The sequence below is a fragment of the Salvia splendens genome, chromosome 13 (assembly GCF_004379255.2).
Source record: "Salvia splendens isolate huo1 chromosome 13, SspV2, whole genome shotgun sequence".
Classification (NCBI taxonomy): Eukaryota; Viridiplantae; Streptophyta; class Magnoliopsida; order Lamiales; family Lamiaceae; genus Salvia; species Salvia splendens.
In genome coordinates, this window is record NC_056044.1 from 29,359,767 (window position 1) to 29,379,519 (window position 19,753).

Here is a 19,753-nt window from a genome sequence, read left to right on the forward strand (position 1 = left end):
GCCACTTCTGATAGATGTCGTCGACAAGATACTACCCCATTTTATACTTGCGGTTGTTAGCGGTGAAGTTGATGGCTGGCGCTTTACCATTCAAAACTTCGCTGAAGAGGTCCGATTGATTGAGCACGTTGATGTCGTTGTTCGATCCGGAGACCCCGAAAAATGCATGTCAAATCCATAGCCGGTAGTCGGCAACGGCCTCGATTATAATGATGGGGTGGGTGCCTTTGTGGCCGCTCGTGTATGATCCCCTCCACGCCACATGGCAGTTCTTCCATTGCCAATGCATGCAATCGACGCTGCCAAGCATCACGGGGAATTCGTGCACTGTTTCGTGAAGTTGGAGCAGAAACTGACAATCTGCAGTGCTTGGTTTCCGGAGAAATTCATCGGTGAAGGCTGCCCGAACGCCTTTGCAGAAGTTCATCAAACACAGTCTCCCAGTGCTGTCCCCAATTTGCAGGTACTCGTCGAACAAATTCGTCGTTTGTCCAATAGCAAGCTGACGGATTGCTGCAGTACATTTATGGAGCGTCGTGAGACTGGGACGACCAATAGCGTCGAACCCTTCTTAGAAGTACTCTTCCTGGGCCGCAAATGTATTTGCGATATGCAGAAATAGTTCCTGCGGCATTCCGGGCCAGGGTTAAGGATGCTCTAACATTGTGTTCAAGTTGCCTTTCCTTTTTCTTTTCTATTCATCATACATTGGGGGCTATCACAAGCTAACACCATAATGAGAAATTTCCACATGCTGTTGGCTTTGTCTAATACTAGTAATTATTAGCCTAGATGTATATTTCCTGTTTTGATTGGCTAGCATCATATTGAAAGAAAAGAAAGAAGACTAAATGCAGAGAGAAGGATGCTGAGAATACATACAAGAAACCTTCAAAGCCGAAATCAGCTCTGTCTGGGATATGGTGATTCCTACATTCGAGATAAGGTAAAACACATTGCGTAATTAGTCGCTTCATATTTCAAAATATTCTACATATAAGTATGGAAATTAAGATATCTAGACGAAATTCTTCTGATAAAAGAATGCTATCTATGCATGCTTGTTTTTTAACAGCTTAAAATCTTATGTAAACTTATGCATAAAGTGAGAATGTTGATTTGAGTTACCTCTGAAAAAAGAAGAAAGAATGTTGCTTTGAGCATTCAAGATAAATATTTTCATCGTGAAAATGTCAACTTGACACTCTGAGCTAAACTTTCATGTTCTTACTTCTTACAGGTTTATACAGAATAGCTTCACTCATTCACTGCTGCAGAGGAGGTTGACATGTCAAAGGATTTTCTTCTTACCAAGAGGCAGGTGACCGTTGAAGAATGAGCGTGTGTATTATCAGGACTGCATAGCACAAAATCTGGCCTATAGAGTGCAAGATTCAGCTGATCTTCTCCCACAGCCAATGCTGTAGTGTCAAGCAGAACATGCCATGAGTTGCGATGAGCTTCTGAAATCCAATGCATGGAGTATCGCATTCCATTTACTTCAACCGGGTAGGAAAACAGCCCTTTGGGAGTGTGCTTGCATTTCCTCCTGAAATAATGACTGAGTTGTGAACCCTTAATCCTCAAATCCAACCAAGATTCTGGTGCTGCAATCACTCTTGATTCCTTGTAGGTTGCAAATTCTTTCACATAATCAGCATCTTCCCCGATAATTGTCAGGTAATAGTTCCCCTTGAAAAAGGGGTAGCTTTCTCCAACCAGCATCATTGCATCCTTATAGTTCTGGGTGAAGAGAACAAGATACTCCTCATCAGGTAATTGCATCCTTATAGTTCTGGGTGAAGAGAACAAGATAATCCACAGTGCTTCAAAACCTTGTTTCTAGCTTGAATTTCAGGAATTGAGACAAAGCTCCCGATGAAAGAGGACTTTTTGGTGAGGATGCTGAGCAATCTCGATGGCTCCAGCTGTGTATTCTCGAGATCAGGGAGGCTGCTTCCAAAGGTGTCTCTGGAAATTCCTCTTGGTGATTTCCGCTTGTCATCTGGCTGAGGTTCTTCAAGTTTTCTTTGATACAGAGATCATACAGATCGGTTTTCTCTCCTCCTTCCACAAGGGCGTTGCAGTACTCTTGGTACTTGGCCACGACATACTGTTCCACGTATTGCATTTCAGTCGGAGTTATCGGCCCTGACCACCTAAGGTCCAGACCGTGGAGCGTGGATATGGCTTCAGCAACGATATGAGCTGGTATTACTCTATGATCTTTCTGTTTCATTTTCCCAAATACAAGTGAAATCAGATGCATTTCTAACTTGATTTCTTGATAAAAAAAAGGTTTTAAAAAAATGTTGCTCTTACCTTATAAACCATGCTGCTTGGTCTGCCAGTTTCAGTTGGTGATTTTGCTGCACTGAATAAGGATTTTCTCATGTCTTCTTCTTTGGCTACCTAATTTTCAAGAAAATAAGAGTTGTCGAGAAATATCAAACATGGGACTATTTCTATCTCATAAGTTTCAAGAATTCTCATGTTCTTACCTTCATTCCTGGAGATATAACCGCTTGCTTCTCATCATTCCTCTCCATGGTTGTTGCTGATCTTTCCCTGCCCATAAACTGCGGGATCTTTTTAGGTCAAAAGGCGAAGAGAGAGAGGGGAAGTCGGTACCAGAAGTAGGAGATGAAACCAAAGTGCATACAGAACGAGCTGCTCTATTTTTATGAAATCATCGTCAACAACAAGGAGGATGTGATGTCGTTGCTGGAGTTAATATAGAAGATGCAGTGATGGATGATCGATGATGCTGCAGGTAAGTCAGTCAACAGGAAGATGTCAACAAAAATGTAGCTGTAGTGGTGATGGGGATCAGAGTTTTAAAATAAGAGCAGAGGCAATCTAGAGAAGGTAGAGACGATAAATGGGGTTGCGTTGTGCATCTTTTTTCTTGCAAAATAAACATGATTCCGTCACTCGTGCTTCGGGTTTATTAGGACCAATGATTATATACAATAACGATGAACCTAGACGCAGGTTGCTCGAATCTTCCTAACAGGGGGTTGTAGTAGAATATTTAGAGTTTGAAAGGGACATGAATATTGTTTGGTTTTTAAAATGTGGAGCAGAAAGGGGGTGATGGAAAGCCAGTTGAGATTGTTTATTGTTGTCTGAGTATTGGTTAGCAGCAGCAAGTAGGAATATTCCTACTACAAGTGTGAAAACTAATATACAAATTATAGATGCCTGTTTGTTTGTGTTTTCTGATTGTATAACCAAAAGTAGACCTTACATCATCAAGACCAAGTCAAGATCAATTGACCTGGCATTCATTTCATGATAATGCAGTCAGTCAATTTCATGAAAACTACTTGAAAAATATTGCAATTATTAACATAATGTTTGTGAAAGATGCAAACTTTGACATGAATGTGTGAAGTGAACTGTCTGACTTGGTAAAGAGTAAATCAGCTTCCAAGGTAGTTGAGAGCGAGAGGGAAGTGGGAAAACTTGCTATGTACTACATCCCACATTTCACAGTGATAAAGTCATATTTTTTTCATTTTGGGCGTTCCATAGCACTAGAATCATTTCTTTTTTTTTTTTAAGTAAAAAGTACTCCGTGTCCCACCCAAGACGTCCATATTGTCGAGTACCACAGAATTTTAGGAAGAGTTATTAAGTGAAGTAAGTAATGAGAAAATGTAGTTTTTAATGAGGAGAGAGGAGAATAAATTTATTTCTAAATATAGAAAGTGAACATCTTGAGTGAAACAACCCAAAAGAGAAAGGTGAACATCTATAAGAGTGTCTCCAATAGAAGAGCCGCGGCGGCGCCGCGACGTGCTATAGCTGGGGACGAGGACGCCACAGCGGGGTGGGGAGGAAAGGAGGTTGCCGCATATGCGGCGAGGAAGGGGTGGTGGGGTCCTGGGCGCATCGACCGCGGTGGTGGTGTCCGACTCCAATTTTTTATTTTTCTTTTATTTTGATTTTTAAAATTTTTATCTTGTAAAATATCTATTCCCAAATCATTTTTTTCATTACATTCCATTCTATTTATTTTTGTACAATTAATTTTGTTCCCGTCCAATTAAAATATATCAACAATTGATAAAGTAATGTGATTTGTGGCTGTGGCGTGACCACTATTGGACTGGACAAGTTTTTGTGGCTGTGCCTTGGCGGAATCATGGTCGTGCCACTCTATTGTGGACACTCTAATGGGACGGAGGGATTAACATATTTTATCACTCATACTTTTCCCTCTCTCTAACTTTATTATCTCAATTTTTCTCTCTCTCCTACTTTATTATCTTTTTTATTTAATATTCCATCCGTCCCCAAAAAATTGACAAACTTGTAAGTTGTAAATGACACGGTTATAATATGCAATAGATAAAATTTGAGAGAGAGAGATCCACATTATAAATGATGTGTAGTATTATTATTGGTTGAAAATTATTTCATATTTAGACTTTGTCTAATTTTGGGGGACGGCCTAAAATGATAAAACTAGTCTATTTATTTGGGGACGAATGGAGTATATTACACCCTTTTTCTTAATCTTTGTGGCATAAAAAAATATCTCAATTACCATGAAACAGAGGGAATTACTACAAATTTACTCTGTTTGAGTAAAGAGCAGACTGAACTATCTCACATTTGATTTAGAAAATATAAAGATAAATGAAATATGAGTGTTATCTATATTGGTTTTATAGTAGTTGTAGGGATCAGACCATTCGAGATTCACTAATTACCGACACATTTTTTATTAATTGTGATCTAAGATAGCTAATTTCAGAGGTACAAGCCAAGTACAACCGTGGTATCAATATTACACACTAAGTACATGATTTACAATCGAAAACTCTAGACTAATCTCAAGTATACCTTTGGACTTGAGATTCGATCTCTTCCGAGTGCCTGCACACTCAGTAAACTCATCAGTAGGAGAGACAAATCCCTAAGGATCTAAAACAGAACAAAACTCAAGGAGACACGGCCACGAGCACTGAGCCATAGCTGTGGGGATTGTTGTTCCATTTTTTGTAATTTGTTAATTTTAAATTCTTAATAAAATATATCAAAGGAAATAGAGCAAACAAAAGCATGATAAATGTATTTAACTGGATGTATCGCCTAAAACACAAGGATAAATTTATTTAATTGGATGAATCGACTAGAATATAAGGATAAATTTATTTAATTGGATCCAACAAAATTTAAAGTTGTCTGTATTTTTCACGGTTACATTTTATTTGGACAGGTTTTTATAGTTATTCTTTTTATGGTCACCCCATTATAATGAAATTACTATTTTGACGATAAAAGTAAATTATTTAATATCTTGTATTTCATCCTATCTTCATTTATCTTATTAACATTCATTCTCATTTTGTTATGCTAAAAAATTTGTTAATTCACTCCTCAATTTTGTAAAAATGGGAATATGGGCCGGACCATATGTAATATGCCAGCCCGATGTTAGGCCCAAATCTACGCAATTAAGTTACGCCATATTTTAAATTTTCAATTAAAATTAATGTAATATTTTGGACATCGTAACAGCAAAAATCCTCATCCTTCCGTTTCTCACGCGTGCACTCCTCTTCTCTTCATTTCCGGCCTCATTTGTCCTCCCTAAATCAACGCCAAAAATCTTCAATTAATCACTTTTGCTCATTCAATCGCCGTTATTCCTGATTGGTATGCTGTAATAGCGCTACTTACTTTCACGATTCATGCTACTTTGCTGAAACAGCTATAATTGCTGAGCTTCTGCTGTGGATGATTGTGTTTTGGTTCAATTTTCGATGCGTGTGTATTGATTTCTGATAGATTTACAGCTGCTGAACTTTTCCGATCTAGCAGAAGATGTCGACCCCGCCTCCAGGGGGATCGTCGACTAGGAGAAGCGTGACGTTGACCAGGAAGAAATCTGCTGCTGATAACGGCGGCGGCGGCGATGGAGTTGTTGGAATTCCTCCCTCGAACCACCGCAAATCTATATCCGGCTCCCGTTCCTTGTACGCTATTCATATCCTATAAGCTTCAATTGGAAAATGTTTTTATTCCGTTATCGTGCGAATGAATTTCCCAATCTGGATTGCTTTTCATTAATTTCTTTAGCAGATTCCTTTATTGTGGTGGATGGCATTAAATGGAATATTTGCGTGCTTGTTTTTCCGTTTATTTTTGCTGTAGAACTGTCATAAAACGATTCTAAACTAAATGCCGATAAGTAAAGAACAAGCGATTGGTTGATTAGCTCATAATTGCTGAAAGCAAAAGGTGTCTACGTTTAGTCAAAGCATTTTTCGCTCTTTATCCGCACGATCAGGGTGAATTTCTTCTAAAAACTGGATTACAGTTACTACAGTTTTTAGTAGCTTGAATTTGCTCTTTATATATATTTTTAATTAATAAAATTCTTTAATTTCAGCTTCAACAGTAATAGCAAAAAATCCAAATGCTTTTGTAAATATCCTTGCCTTCTTGTTAGCAATCCTCAATATCCCCATAAATGTTGGCCTGATTCTTGGTCGAAGCACAAATTAAGCCGCCCTTCTTTGCTCTCTGTTATTAGAGGATAGTTGTGCTATTGAAGTTGAAAACTCTAGTGAAGTGCTAGGAAGAAAGTAAGAGCACCCACAACCGTGCTCTTGCCAACGAGCACGGTTGTGGGCCCGGCGCCACTATTCCTGCCTGCTCTTAGGCCAGAGCACAACACCCACGCGGACGAGCACAATTCATTTTAAATAAAAACATTTCCATAACATTAAAATTCATTAAAAAAACTGAAATAATATTACAAATTACAAATAAAATAAAAAAGACATAATTAAAATCCTAAAAAATAAAATTATATAATTAAAATCCTAAAAATTAAAAATTACATAATTAAAATACTAAAAATTAAAAATTACATAATTAAATTCGTGAAATCCATTTGAGGTTTTGAGTGAGAGATGAAGGTGTAGATAAGTTGTATGAAAAATATGAATGAGAGATGAATGAGAGATGATTTGATGTGGAAAATGGAAGATGAATGTGTGTATTTATAGATGATTTTGGGGAAAAAAAATAAAAAAAAATAAAAAAAGTACAGAAAAACGGGCAAAAAAACGACCATTTTTTGGGGATTGGGAAAATATATATATTTTTTAATAGATTTTTATAATTAAAAACCGAATTTTTGAAAAATAAAAAATAAAAATATTCAAATGCAACGGCATAGCCGTTGCCCAATCGCAGCACGACACGTCACCTGCTCGCTGGCACGGACGTGCTCGATGCATCGAGCAGCGCCGTGCGGCACGAGCGCAGCGGCGGACGGACGCCGTCTTCCATGCCGCTGGCATGGACGGACGGACGCCGTCCGTCCACCGTTGCAGATGCTCTAAGAACTATTAGAATAATTTGTCAAAGGATAATGAGTGGGGTCTAAACTTAAGTACAAGGAAGTAAATTAAATTTGAGTAACAAGTAGAACTATGACTTTTCCACTTGAAAATTGAAACTAAAGGTATCTATGTCGTCAAGCACCAAGCTTCACTGCTACACCCTCTGCCTACCAAGACTGTGCAACATGGGGGATGGCATGCTTTTAATAAAATGATAGGTAGACTGTATACTTAAAGAATTGAGAGCTTCCGCTTGAAGTGAGGATGTATTACACAAGGACTGACTGAGGTTTGATGTTAAAAGTAATCTTACACAGTACATACTCTAACCAAATAATGTAGTAATAGTGTTATTAATTATGCTTTACTGATACAATCATACAAATGAGCAAAGTTCAGAATCTTCAGAGCTTGAAAAACCAAAACTGTTACAGATTTTTGTCTTGCTTTCAACCGCCCAAGTTTTGTTTTCCAAAGGCTGTGTCTAGCTGATGACTGATGTGTCAGTACATGCAGTTTCAATTTTCACTTTTCGTGTTTCATTTTGTTTCTCAGTGGTGAGCATTATGTTCAAACACATGGCTGAGCATTGTAAGTTGAAGGGTAACTTGTTAACTCTTTTGTTGAGAAAGTTAACTTATTTATTCTAAGTAAGAAGTGGGAGGAGTGCACGCTTATGTACACATTATTTAGATATGCTCTTCATCTTTATGTCGTATTTCAGCTTATAAATTGATTTGTTGTGCCATGGCGGAAGACACATCAAACATAAATGCATGCAACTAATTTCTTTTGTCAAAATGTATTTCCATGATATTTGAGAATTATTATTCTTCAAATTTGCATCAGAGGACTGACAGGGGAACGGACGGTCAAGCGATTGAGGCTATCAAAAGCCTTGACAGTACCGGAAACTACCACTATAATTGAAGCTTGTCGCCGGATGGCAGCCCGTAGGGTTGATGCTTTACTGCTAACCGATTCAAATGCATTATTGTGTGGAATCCTGACAGATAAGGTACTTGTTGGAGGGACATGCAAGCAACTGGGAGCTAGTTTTAGTCTTTTTACAAGTCCCTATGTTGCTTGTTCTAATTTCTTTTCTTGGAAGTAATGACATTTTTTTCTTCTTTGCACTTAAGGATATAGCTATGAAAGTCATTGCTCATGATCTAAATCTCGAGGAAACTCCTGTGTCTAAGGTCATGACCAGGAACCCAGTATTTGTGCTTTCTGATAATCTTGCTGTCGAAGCATTGCAAAAAATGGTTCAAGGTCTCTTTTATCTAAAACTTCATGCCTCAACACACTATGAATCTTGTTTTAGAATCTAAATTGGCTTGGCTTCTGCATAATATTATTTTCCACAGGAAAGTTTAGACATTTACCAGTTGTTGAAAAAGGAGAGGTGATTGCTTTACTTGACATAGCAAAATGTTTGTATGATGCTATTGCTCGTTTGGAAAGGGCAGCTGAGAAGGGAAAGGCGATTGCAGCTGCTGTTGAAGGCGTGGAGAGACATTGGGGGACAACAGTTTCTGGTTGGTGCATGCATCCATTAAATGTTCTCTCCTTTTTCATGCAGATTTTACTTATGAATTTCTTGTCCTTGTTTTTGTTTTTATTTTCCAGTGGCCTTAGATTATCTTTCATGTTATAATTATAAGTGTCTAGCCATTTTGTATGTTATAAAGAATCATGATCATCCACTTGCAATTGCTACTGTTTTGATTTTAACATGTTAATATGTAGGCCCAAACACATTCATTGAGACACTTCGAGAGCGAATGTTTACACCCTCAGTGTCCACTATAATTCCTGACAACTCAAAGTAGGTAATATCTTCACTTTGCTATTATCTATATCCATAGCCTGCATCTTAGGACTATAGCAAGATATTAGAAGCGTAATGCAACTAACCTTGTGGTTTGTTAGGATTGTTACAGTAGATCCAAGTGACACTGTGCTAGAGGCTGCAAAGAAGATGTTTGAAGTTCAAGCAAGCTCTGCCATTGTAATTGTAGAAAACAAACCACGAGGAATACTTACGTGAGCTTTCCCTTCTTTAAGAAAATGCATATTTGAATGACAAGTTCTGCCTGCACAATCTGTGAAACTTTGTTTCTTAACTGAGTACTCACTTGTATGCAATACTTATTTTAGTTCAAAAGACATGCTGATGAGGGTCATAGCTCAAGATCTTTCTCCAGGATCTACTTTAGTGGAGAAGGTAAACTTTACCCTTCTCTCTCCTTTGATTTGGTTATTGCTCCCATATCCATCGCTCTAGCTGTTCAATCTCTGGAGTTGTTTTGCTGGAATTATTTTCTGGAATAAGGATAATTCATAATAGACTTTTTCAGTATTTTTTATCAAGTTTCAGTTTTCTTGGTAAATCGGAAGGTATGCTAACATTGCTCATTTTTTCATATCACTAAAACAATTCTCCAGGTGATGACACCAAATCCAGAGTGTGCTACTGTAGATACTCCTATTGTTGATGCACTTCATACCATGCATGATGGGAAATTTTTGCACCTTCCAGTTGTTGATAAAGGTATACCAGCATAATATGTCTTAGAAGAATTTTGAAACTTATCATTTCCAGGCCTAAAGTTTAACGCAATGATACAGAAGGAGTGGCAGTAGCTGTTCTCGATGTTCTTCATATAACTCATGCTGCAATAGCCACAGTAAGTCAATCTGAACCTTCCTTTCACGGATGAGGTAATTAGAGAGATCAAATGATTTGAACTAAGAAATGTGCTAACCTATTGAAGCTATGTCTATAAGATAAGACATAAACTACCTTATATTTCCAACTAAAACTGTAATTGCTTTAATTGTCAATGTTTCACTTTCATTTGTTTTGCAATTTCATTATTTATTTGAATACATTTTCTTGTAGCTTAGAAGAAGAATTTGTCTATAGCAATCTAAACATTTTATTTCATTGTTTTGGGTTGCAACAAAAATTATCGTCAACTTTACTGTTGCATGAACTATGTTCTTATGGGTTGGATGAAGACAGGATGATTGTCTCAGGCATATTTATTTTATCACTAGAATAAAGACTATTAACACTCCCATTTCTTTTTTTATTTTGAGATCTTCAATGTGCTGCTTTTACTCATGCTAAAGGGCAGTCCTGATAATTTTGACTCTTAGAGTTTATACCGTTGTATTATGTACTACTTTCTGAAGATTTTATGCTCTGATTGGGTTCTTTTTTCCAGGTTGGAAGTACTGCAGCAGTCAATGGTGAGGCCACAAACACCATGCTGCAAAAGTTCTGGGATTCTGCAATGGAATTAACTCCAGATGATGATGATGAGACCCGGAGGTTACTTGCTCTACCGTTGAACTACAATTTTTATTGTTTGCAGTTCCTTACAATCTTAGTATGATATTTCAGTGAGAATTCCTTGAAATTGCCTTCTGATGGGGGACATGGCGGACGATCTATTGCTTATTCTACTTCCACCCCCAATTCGTTTGCCTTCAAAATTCAAGATGGAAAAGGAAGGATGCATAGATTTTTATGTGGTATTTTTCAATTGTTATCTTTTAGTGTGAAAAATAGTCTTGTTATCCTAGTATACGTTTAGCCTTTTAGGTTTATCATTATTACCACTTCAAGTTTTATGCCGCAGAAGAATACACCGCATTTACTATGTCTACATATCATTTCACACGCTCTTACGCATGGAGATTTTATGTGTTGAAAATTGTATCTTGTTCGTTTATCATCTCTATTATATACTGCACAGATACTTTTTGCATCACTTTGTGTCACTATTTTGTGTTTAGGTACACAGAGTTTGGCCGACCTTATAGCAGCAATCCTTCAGAGATTAGGAGATGAAATTGACCGTGACAACCTTCCATATATTCTGGTAGGACGTGCTCTGGCTCTGCCCAGCTGTTATATTTTCTGTATTTCGAAGTCTTATGCTTTTGTATTGCTACCATTCTTTAGTATGAAGATGAAGACAAGGACAAGGTTGTGCTTGCATCTGATAATGATCTTCAAGCAGCTGTAGATCATGCCAGGCTAGCTGGTTGGAAGGTAAGTTTTTTATACTCGAAAGCAACTTTTGCTGTCTGTGTCCGACGAAGAATTTGCATCCATTTGCCAAGTTATCTTTTAAGTTTGCCCCCCTGTGCTAAACGCATGCTGTGTCTAGTTGTTTGACCCGATTGGCCAAAAAAGGAAATGATAAATACACTGAGTAACATGAACAGGGGTTGAAATTGCATTTAGAGTATACCAGTGCAGCACGTCCTCGGATGGGATCCAAGTCGAAAGGTATGGAATATGCTCAAGCGGATGCTTGGGCTTCGGCATACAGCTCTGTGGCTGCTGGGGCTGCCTTAGTTGCTGGTTTAGGCGTTTTAGCATTCTTGAGGCGACCTGCAAATTGATTCGATACACCCGTTGCTCGGAGAGTTTGAAGAGGAAAGAAACCAGAGTGTGGTTGTGGTACCTTTGGTTGCCATTTGTGAGTATACCTTAACATAACAAGAGAGAGTTGATTGTGCCTTGCAAATTACAATAAGCAGAGGTGATTATGATACAGACCGGTCTTGGAAAGTCTACCGCCGAGGAAGTAGGAAAGTAGTTTGGCCGATGGAGAGGAATAAGGAGGCAGGCCCAACTGAAACAGAAGCTGGTGGAGAAGAATAAGGGAGCAGGTGAAACTGAACAGAGAAGTAGCGGGAAGGAAGAAGGAAGAAGCGGCAGTCCAGTTCCTATTTTTTATGCGTTCAGTTATTTACTTTAGACTATAAATAAATGTAAGCTAGGGAGTTCAATTCATCTTGGCAGATCATTTGTATCGGACGACTTGGTCGTAGGCCTCTGCGGAGGAGTGTTACTTTCATATTATTCCAACAATTCAAGTGATCGATTCCTTTCAATATTAGCCTTACACTTCACATATCAACAAACAGAGCATCTCTCGTGCTCCCCTTCCCTCCCCTCGCCTTTCACTCCTATCAATTTGGTGCGGTGAACAATGGTGAACTCTAGGGCGGACACGCGACTGGATGAGTTGGAGAAGGCGACGGGTGCCTTGCACCAGACCAGCCTCTCGCTGGACGCCGCGGTAAAAGAACTAAACACTCAGTTCCGCCATACGGAGGAACAGGTAGCAGCCATGCTTCAGGAGATGCGCACTGGTTTCGCATCGCTCAAACTCAAAGACACTACCAACCCCGATGATGGATCCACCTCAGCGAATCACGGGCTGAAATCAACGGCCGCCGGGGGTACGTCGGCGTCACCCATGCCCACGTTCGATGGCTCGGAGGCCCTAGCTTGGCTGGCGCGGGCTGAACAATACTTCTTGATCGCGGTGACTGCTCCCAAGGACCGGGTGGGCCTGGCCATGGTGGCGCTGGCAGGGCCGGCCCTCCCCTGGTACCAGCTGCTGCGACTTCGGGTTCCGGATTTGGCGTGGAATCGTTTCGCGAGAGAGTTGATGAAACGCTTTGGTGGCACGGGGGCACTGAACGAATATGAGGCCTTCGCAGCAGTCCGCCACACAGGCTCTCTCACTGAATTCGTGGCGGCCTTTGAGGCACGTCTCGCCCAAGTTCCAGACATTCCGTGCCAGCAATATTTAGGATTCTTTATGGCTGCGCTCCAGCCAGAGATCCGCATGCAAATGAAGGCCTCCAAAATCACCACCTATGAAGACGCCGTCGAATTGGCGTTGGACATCGACATGCTCGCATCACAACCACCCCCGCGGATAACCCCTACGGATAACCCCTGCCCCCTCCCACAGTGTATCGCAAGCCTACACCGGGCAGCAGCGACGGCCGGCATCCGCAGGATACTCGAATCCCCCCTCTCAGTTCTCGTCCACGGGTTCATCCCGCCCAGTGTCCAAACGTTTCCGGAATATTTCCACGGAGGAGTATAAGAGGCACATAGCGGCTGGTACCTGCGTCAAGTGCGGCCTCAAGTTTAGCCCGACCCACAAGTGCCCTCCCAAGACTCTTAATGTCCTCATCTGCGAGGAAGACGATGGACCGAGGGATGACTCTGACCGCGAGGAGACAACGGAGCTGGACGATATGAGCAAGCCAGAGCTCTCCGTTTTATCATTAAACGGGCTAGATACGGCAAATACCATGAAGTTGTTTGGACATGTAGGCTCGCAGCAGGTCAAGATAATGGTGGACAGCGGTGCGAACTATTGCTTCATCTCCGAGCAGTGAGCCCAGCAGATGCACCTGCCAATTACCCCCACATCACCCTATTCGGTCGTCCTAGGGGACGGTTCCACGCGACAGGCGGCTGGAATCTGCAAAGGTGTCACGGTCACGATGGCCAACGAAGACTTCACAATATCTTGCTATGTGTTTCCCCTCCGGAACATCGACATAATTTTGGGGGTCTCGTGGCTCGCCTCCCTTGGGTATGTGATGGTCAATTGGCAGCATTCATCCATGGACTTCTCCATCGACGGCAGGCCGGTAACGCTCAACGGGAACCCGACCCTCATGCGTCGGGCCTGCTCTACAAAGGACCTCCGACGCCTTGAGGAGGGCGACTGCGGGTGGCTCCTTCAGTCAATGGACACAGAAACAGCACCGGCTCCTTTCGGCATCGATCCATCTCTCTCGCCCAACGCCAAGAACCAGCTACTGCAACTGATCGGGGGATTCCCCTCCCTCACGGAATCCGCAATCGGGCTGCCCCCCCGCCGGCAAACGGACCACCGCATTCCGCTTCTACCAGGTACGGAACCTGTCTCCGTTCGTCCTTACCGATATAATCATCTACAGAAGGACGAAATGGAAAAGCTCGTGGCGGAGATGCTGGGTTCAGGCGTGATCCAGCCAAGCACGAGCCCATTCTCCAGTCCGGTACTCCTCGTAAGCAAGAAAGATGGCTCTTGGAGGTTCTGCGTGGACTACCGGGAATTGAACAAGAGGACGGTTCCCGACAAATACCCCATTTCAGTAATACAAGAACTGTTGGATGAACTACACGGAGCAAGGTGGTTCAGCAAGATTGATTTGAAGGCCGGTTACCACCAAATCCGTGTGGCAGCCGAGGATGTGCCAAAGACCGCTTTCCGAACCCACTCCGGTCATTACGAATTCCTAGTGATGCCATTTGGTCTCACCAACGCCCCAGCTACCTTCCAGAGCCTCATGAATGACATTTTCAGACCGGCATTGCGGAAGTTCGTTTTGGTGTTTTTCGACGATATCCTGGTCTACAGTACCTCCTGGCCCGACCATCTGCGCCACCTTCACCAAGTTTTCGAGGCTTTGCGCACTCATTCCCTCGTCGTCAACTCAAAGAAATGCTTTCTAGGGCGGGACATCGTCGAATATTTAGGCCACATCGTGTCTTTCGAGGGAGTTAAAATGGACCCGGCCAAGATATCAGCAGTCCTCCGTTGGCCTATTCCGTCCTCATTGAAGGGCGTGCGCGGCTTCTTGGGCCTGACCGGATACTACCGTCGTTTCATCCGCCACTACGGCAAAATAGCAGCGCCACTCACGGAACTCTTGAAGAAGCCACTGCCTAAGTCTCCTAAACAACAGTGGGTCTGGCCTCCTGCAGCAGCCTCGGCGTTTGAGGCCCTCAAGGCGGCTTTGACATCTGCTCCCCTCCTAAAAATGCCGGATTTCTCCAAGGAGTTTGTGATTGAGTGTGATGCCTCAGGCCGAGGACTAGGAGCGGTCCTAATGCAAGATCGTCAACCGATTGCATACTTTAGCAAGAACCTAGCGGCTCGTTGGTTGGCCAAGTCCGCTTACGAGAAAGAGCTCATGGCCCTCGTCCTCGCCATCCATCACTGGCGGCCATACTTGCTGGGGCGCCGATTTGTGGTCCATACAGATCAGCGCAACTTGCGTCAGCTTTTGGCTCACCCTCTCGCGACCCCGGCACAACAAAATTGGGAAACAAAATTATTGGGCTACGATTTCACCATAGCCTACAAGGAAGGAAAGCTAAATAAGGCAGCCGACGCCCTTTCCCGCCGAGATGAGGAGCCGATAGAGTTTGCAGCCATATCCCTTCCAGCTTGGCCAGAATGGTCGACCATTCAGACTGAATTGCCGGCTGACCCGGCGCTGCTAAAAATCAAGACGGCTCTGGAAGCAGGACAGCCGGCCGCCCCACATTACGAGATGGTGCACGACAACCTTTTCTACAAAGGAAGGATCGTCGTCCCTCCCCACTCCCCGTGGATACCCAAGCTCCTCGCTGAGTTCCACGTCACGCCAACGGGGGGCCATTCGGGCGCATACCGCACCTACCGCCGGTTGGCTTCCAATGTCTACTGGCCCGGGATGATGCGGCGGGTATCCCAATTCGTCGCGGCTTGCGCGACGTGCCAGAAACACAAAGCCGACACCAAATCTCCAGCCGGCCTCTTGCAGCCACTTCCAATTCCTTCCCGGATTTGGGAGGATATTAGCATGGACTTCATTTCTGGGTTGCCCCGGGCCGGAGGATTTGATTGCATTTTCGTGGTCATCGATCGCCTATCCAAGTACGGACACTTCATCGGATTACGCCACCCCTTCACAGCTCGACAAGTGGCTGATCTATTTACCAACGAAGTGGTTCGCCTCCACGGTATACCTCGATCAATTGTGTCCGATCGCGGCCCTATATTCCTGAGCTCGTTCTGGAAGGAGCTTTTTCGGGCCACAGGAACTAAGCTGAAGATGAGCTCGGCTTATCATCCAGAAACGGACGGCCAGACAGAGGTTTTGAACCGTTGTTTGCAAACCTATCTCCGTTGTTTCTCATCGGATCGGCCAAAACAATGGAATAAGTGGCTAGCATGGGCGGAATACTGTTACAACACCAGCATCCATTCCGCCTCGGGGATGACACCCTTCGAAGTGGTCTACGGACGGCCCCCCTACCTTGCACTCGTTCCTCCCAGGGGAAATTCAGGCCCAAGCTGTCATCGACACGCTTCGTTCTCGCGATGAGGTACTGGAGTTGCTACGGCACCACCTCCAACGATCGCAAGCCCGGATGGCCGCTTCAGCCAACAAGAAGCGGCGGGATGTGGAGTTTGCCGTGGGAGACATGGTTTATGTGAAGTTTCGGCCCCATAGGCAATCCACCCTGTTTTCCTCCCGCAACAGAAAGATGGCCCCACGTTTCTTCGGGCCATTTCGGATAGAGGCTCGCATTGGCGCAACGGCTTACCGCCTACAACTTCCCGAATCCACCCGCATCCACCCGGTGTTCCACGTGTCGCTTCTCAAACGGGCCATAGGCGAGGCCACGTCAGAGGCCACTCTTCCCGAAGAACTCGGAGGAGCTGCTCCTTCCTTCCTACCTGAAAAGGTATTGGCAACTCGAACTGACCAGCGCGCGGGGGAGTCAGTTGACCGAGTCCTCATCAAGTGGCTCGGGATGGACGACGATGAAGCCACGTGGATGGACGTGGCGGATGTTCACGGCCAATTCCCTTTCTTCAGCCTTGTGGACAAGGCAGTTTCGACGGGTGGGGCAGTTGATACGGACCGGTCTTGGAAAGTCTACCGCCGAGGAAGTAGGAAAGTAGTTTGGCCGATGGAGAGGAATAAGGAGGCAGGCCCAACTGAAACAGAAGCTGGTGGAGAAAAATAAGGGAGCAGGTGAAACTGAACAGAGAAGTAGCGGGAAGGAAGAAGGAAGAAGCGGCAGTCCAGTTCCTATTTTTTATGCTTTCAGTTATTTACTTTAGACTATAAATAAATGTAAGCTAGGGAGTTCAATTCATCTTGGCAGATCATTTGTATTGGACGACTTGGTCGTAGGCCTCTGCGGAGGAGTGTTACTTTCATATTATTCCAGCAATTCAAGTGATCGATTCCTTTCAATATTAGCCTTACACTTCACATATCAACAAACATAGCATCTCTCCTTTCAATATTAGCCTTACACTTCACATATCAACAAACAGAGCATCTCTCGTGCTCCCCTTCCCTTCCCTCGCCTTTCACTCCTATCAGATTATGGCGAAAAAATGGTATGTATTTTCATTGAAAAAAATGGATTTTTACATGTTGTAAGTGGAACTGCATACATACAGTATCCAACTTTCTATTTTTCTCACTTTAATCATTTGTGAATTCATTGGATTGTCAAAAATAATGGAATTCCCTTTGTTTTAACACCATATATTTGTATTCGAGACTTCCTTTATTTAGTTAATTTTGATCTTGAAGACCATAAATTTTAGGCGAATTTTTGGTATTTGACACGAACGTTGAAAGTGGTTTTAAAAATCATACACTCTTGAAACTAGGGATATCAATGCAGCCCACAACCCGTAGACTGACCCGAATAACTCGCCAAATTTATAGGGTTAGAGATGAAAATTTCTAGCCCGATAAAATTACAACCTGATTAGCCCGCACCCGATCAACTCGCAACCCGTTAGAGTCAGACCTGAAAATCCGATAAAATTTCTATTAACTATTTGTTTGACTCCTAATTGGACAATTTCATTGATTATTTTTATAATATAGATAACTAAAAAAATAACATTCAATTTTATATTATATATATATATTATATATTAAATTTTTATTAATATAATACTAATACATAAATAAATTAGAAACTTCTAATTCATTAACAAATATTTAAATTTGTAAAACATGATTTAAAACATGCTTTAAAATATTTAAATTTATGTTTTATTTTACACAAATCTCAAATATTAGTATTTGATCATGTTTGTGTTTGAGTTTAAGTATATATCTCAAATTTATCATAATTAAATATTTATATTTTATAAATATAACTAATTTTCGTCATTATTTATTGGATTGATCGCATGTTAATTTTATCGGTAGCAACCCGATTAACCCGCTGGGCCAGCCCGAAACCCGATCGTTTAGGGTTAGGGTTGAACTTCTAAGTATTACATGTAACGACGTTATTTTGAAGAGTGATCTGATTAAATATGCCGTAGATTTATATGGTTTGAATAATCTGCCGTGTATTATTAAGACCACTTTCAAAATTCGTAGAAAAAATATTAGAATTTGTTCAAAATTTAGTTTTTAAGCCCAATAACCTTGTAGTTTCTCATATAAATGAGAGAAGAGTGGTTAGGCAGATTGCTTTCGATGTTTGTTGAAAATTTGCCCACAATGTATGCATAATTTGGGGCAAAATAAATAATAAAAATTATTACATTGATTACTTCACCTCAATTAGTATAAGGATGTGACAATTTCATTATAAGAATATTGTCATGAGTTAAATCAGATACTTACTAATTTATGCGTGACATGTTTCATTTAAAAATGTGAGGGTCCATGGCACCGACCGATCCTCTAATTCGTCTAGGTATATGGGGACAAAGCGACAACAATAGAGATTGGTATTAAAACTTTTATACGAATATTTTATTTAATAAAACCTATGGTCACGGATCAAATATTCCCTACAGTCTCTCTGCACTTTGACTTTGACAGAATGATTTAGCTATAATAAATTATAATGGCATTTGACTATATTTCTAATCAGAATCAAGATTTAGTTTTAATAATTGTGCTTAAAAATAAACATTAATATCATGTAATCTAATTGAATTCAAAATGACAAAATGAATTGATGTGTAGAAATATATGAAATTATAACATAAAAAGAAATAAGTAGGAGTAGTATATACTACGAAGATGTGAAATGCAAGAAATTTGATATACGAGAATTCAATTGGAAAACTTATAATTAATGTAATAGTTATTCTCAGTCACTTCACATGTATATTTAATGTTCGAAAAATTATAGTAGGAGTGATTCATTGTGTTAAATAATTGTGAAATGAATATTTGTGTCGGTGCATTCATCTCCTAATTTAATGTGGGAATTTCAGTTCTACGTGTCATTGTCAACAATGTCCAAATCTTACTATAGTTTCCACAATTTAGGCGCATTAATCTTATGCCAATGAAGATATATCATTGTTAATTTTATTTGAAGATATATCATTATTAGCATTTTATTCCATTCTGATGAGATATTTGACATTTCATCAATTGTAATTTAATCACTAAAATTTATTAATTTCTAAGTGAAAGACGAAACTATAAAGTAACACATCTCAATACAATTACTTTTACGTTTATTAACTTGCTCATTTTTCACGTGGCATGCTATTGCTTTTTAAGTAATCCTAATACAATACGATTGCTATATTATATAGTAAATTAATTAAACGGCATAAAAATTGTGAGAGGTGATTTTATGGATCAAAATTTATGTCAATTGATTATGGACCAAGCCATATTAACCAAAATTAAACAGCAGTATCCTAATTTGTAGCACATCAAAATTTCTGGTAATATTTCAGTTTTATTAGATGTTACGGAATAATGTACGATCTCTATTTATT

At 41.1% G+C, this 19,753-nt stretch overlaps 2 protein-coding genes and 1 long non-coding RNA gene across 6 annotated transcripts; 1 reads left to right on the plus strand and 2 right to left on the minus strand.

The window, feature by feature from the left end:
• Nucleotides 1-433: 433 nt before the first annotated feature.
• LOC121761576 lies at nucleotides 434-1,453 on the minus strand. The gene is made up of 3 exons (XR_006042042.1): nucleotides 1,312-1,453; nucleotides 883-930; nucleotides 434-625 (listed from the first exon to the last, which is right to left on the minus strand). It is a non-coding gene; the product is annotated as an uncharacterized LOC121761576 (long non-coding RNA).
• Nucleotides 1,454-1,820: 367 nt separating this feature from the next.
• On the minus strand, nucleotides 1,821-2,918 carry LOC121761575. The gene is made up of 3 exons (XM_042157212.1): nucleotides 2,502-2,918; nucleotides 2,323-2,412; nucleotides 1,821-2,230 (listed from the first exon to the last, which is right to left on the minus strand). The coding sequence occupies exons 1-3, from the start codon at nucleotides 2,574-2,576 to the stop codon at nucleotides 1,829-1,831; spliced, it is 567 nt and encodes a 188-aa protein (XP_042013146.1). The 5' UTR covers nucleotides 2,577-2,918; the 3' UTR covers nucleotides 1,821-1,828.
• Nucleotides 2,919-5,513: 2,595 nt separating this feature from the next.
• On the plus strand, nucleotides 5,514-12,287 carry LOC121762303 (CBS domain-containing protein CBSCBSPB5-like). 4 transcript variants are annotated; one of them, XM_042158136.1, is made up of 15 exons: nucleotides 5,514-5,670; nucleotides 5,803-5,990; nucleotides 8,217-8,385; nucleotides 8,510-8,642; nucleotides 8,738-8,908; nucleotides 9,120-9,198; nucleotides 9,303-9,416; nucleotides 9,531-9,597; nucleotides 9,819-9,924; nucleotides 10,002-10,060; nucleotides 10,604-10,710; nucleotides 10,783-10,913; nucleotides 11,178-11,263; nucleotides 11,347-11,436; nucleotides 11,613-12,287. In XM_042158136.1, the coding sequence occupies exons 2-15, from the start codon at nucleotides 5,839-5,841 to the stop codon at nucleotides 11,790-11,792; spliced, it is 1,644 nt and encodes a 547-aa protein (XP_042014070.1). In that variant the 5' UTR covers nucleotides 5,514-5,670; nucleotides 5,803-5,838; the 3' UTR covers nucleotides 11,793-12,287. The 4 variants fall into 4 exon arrangements, with proteins under 4 accessions (XP_042014070.1, XP_042014069.1, XP_042014071.1 ...); XM_042158135.1 differs by having other exon boundaries at nucleotides 5,811-5,990; XM_042158137.1 differs by having other exon boundaries at nucleotides 5,836-5,990.
• The last annotated feature ends 7,466 nt before the right edge of the window (nucleotides 12,288-19,753 follow it).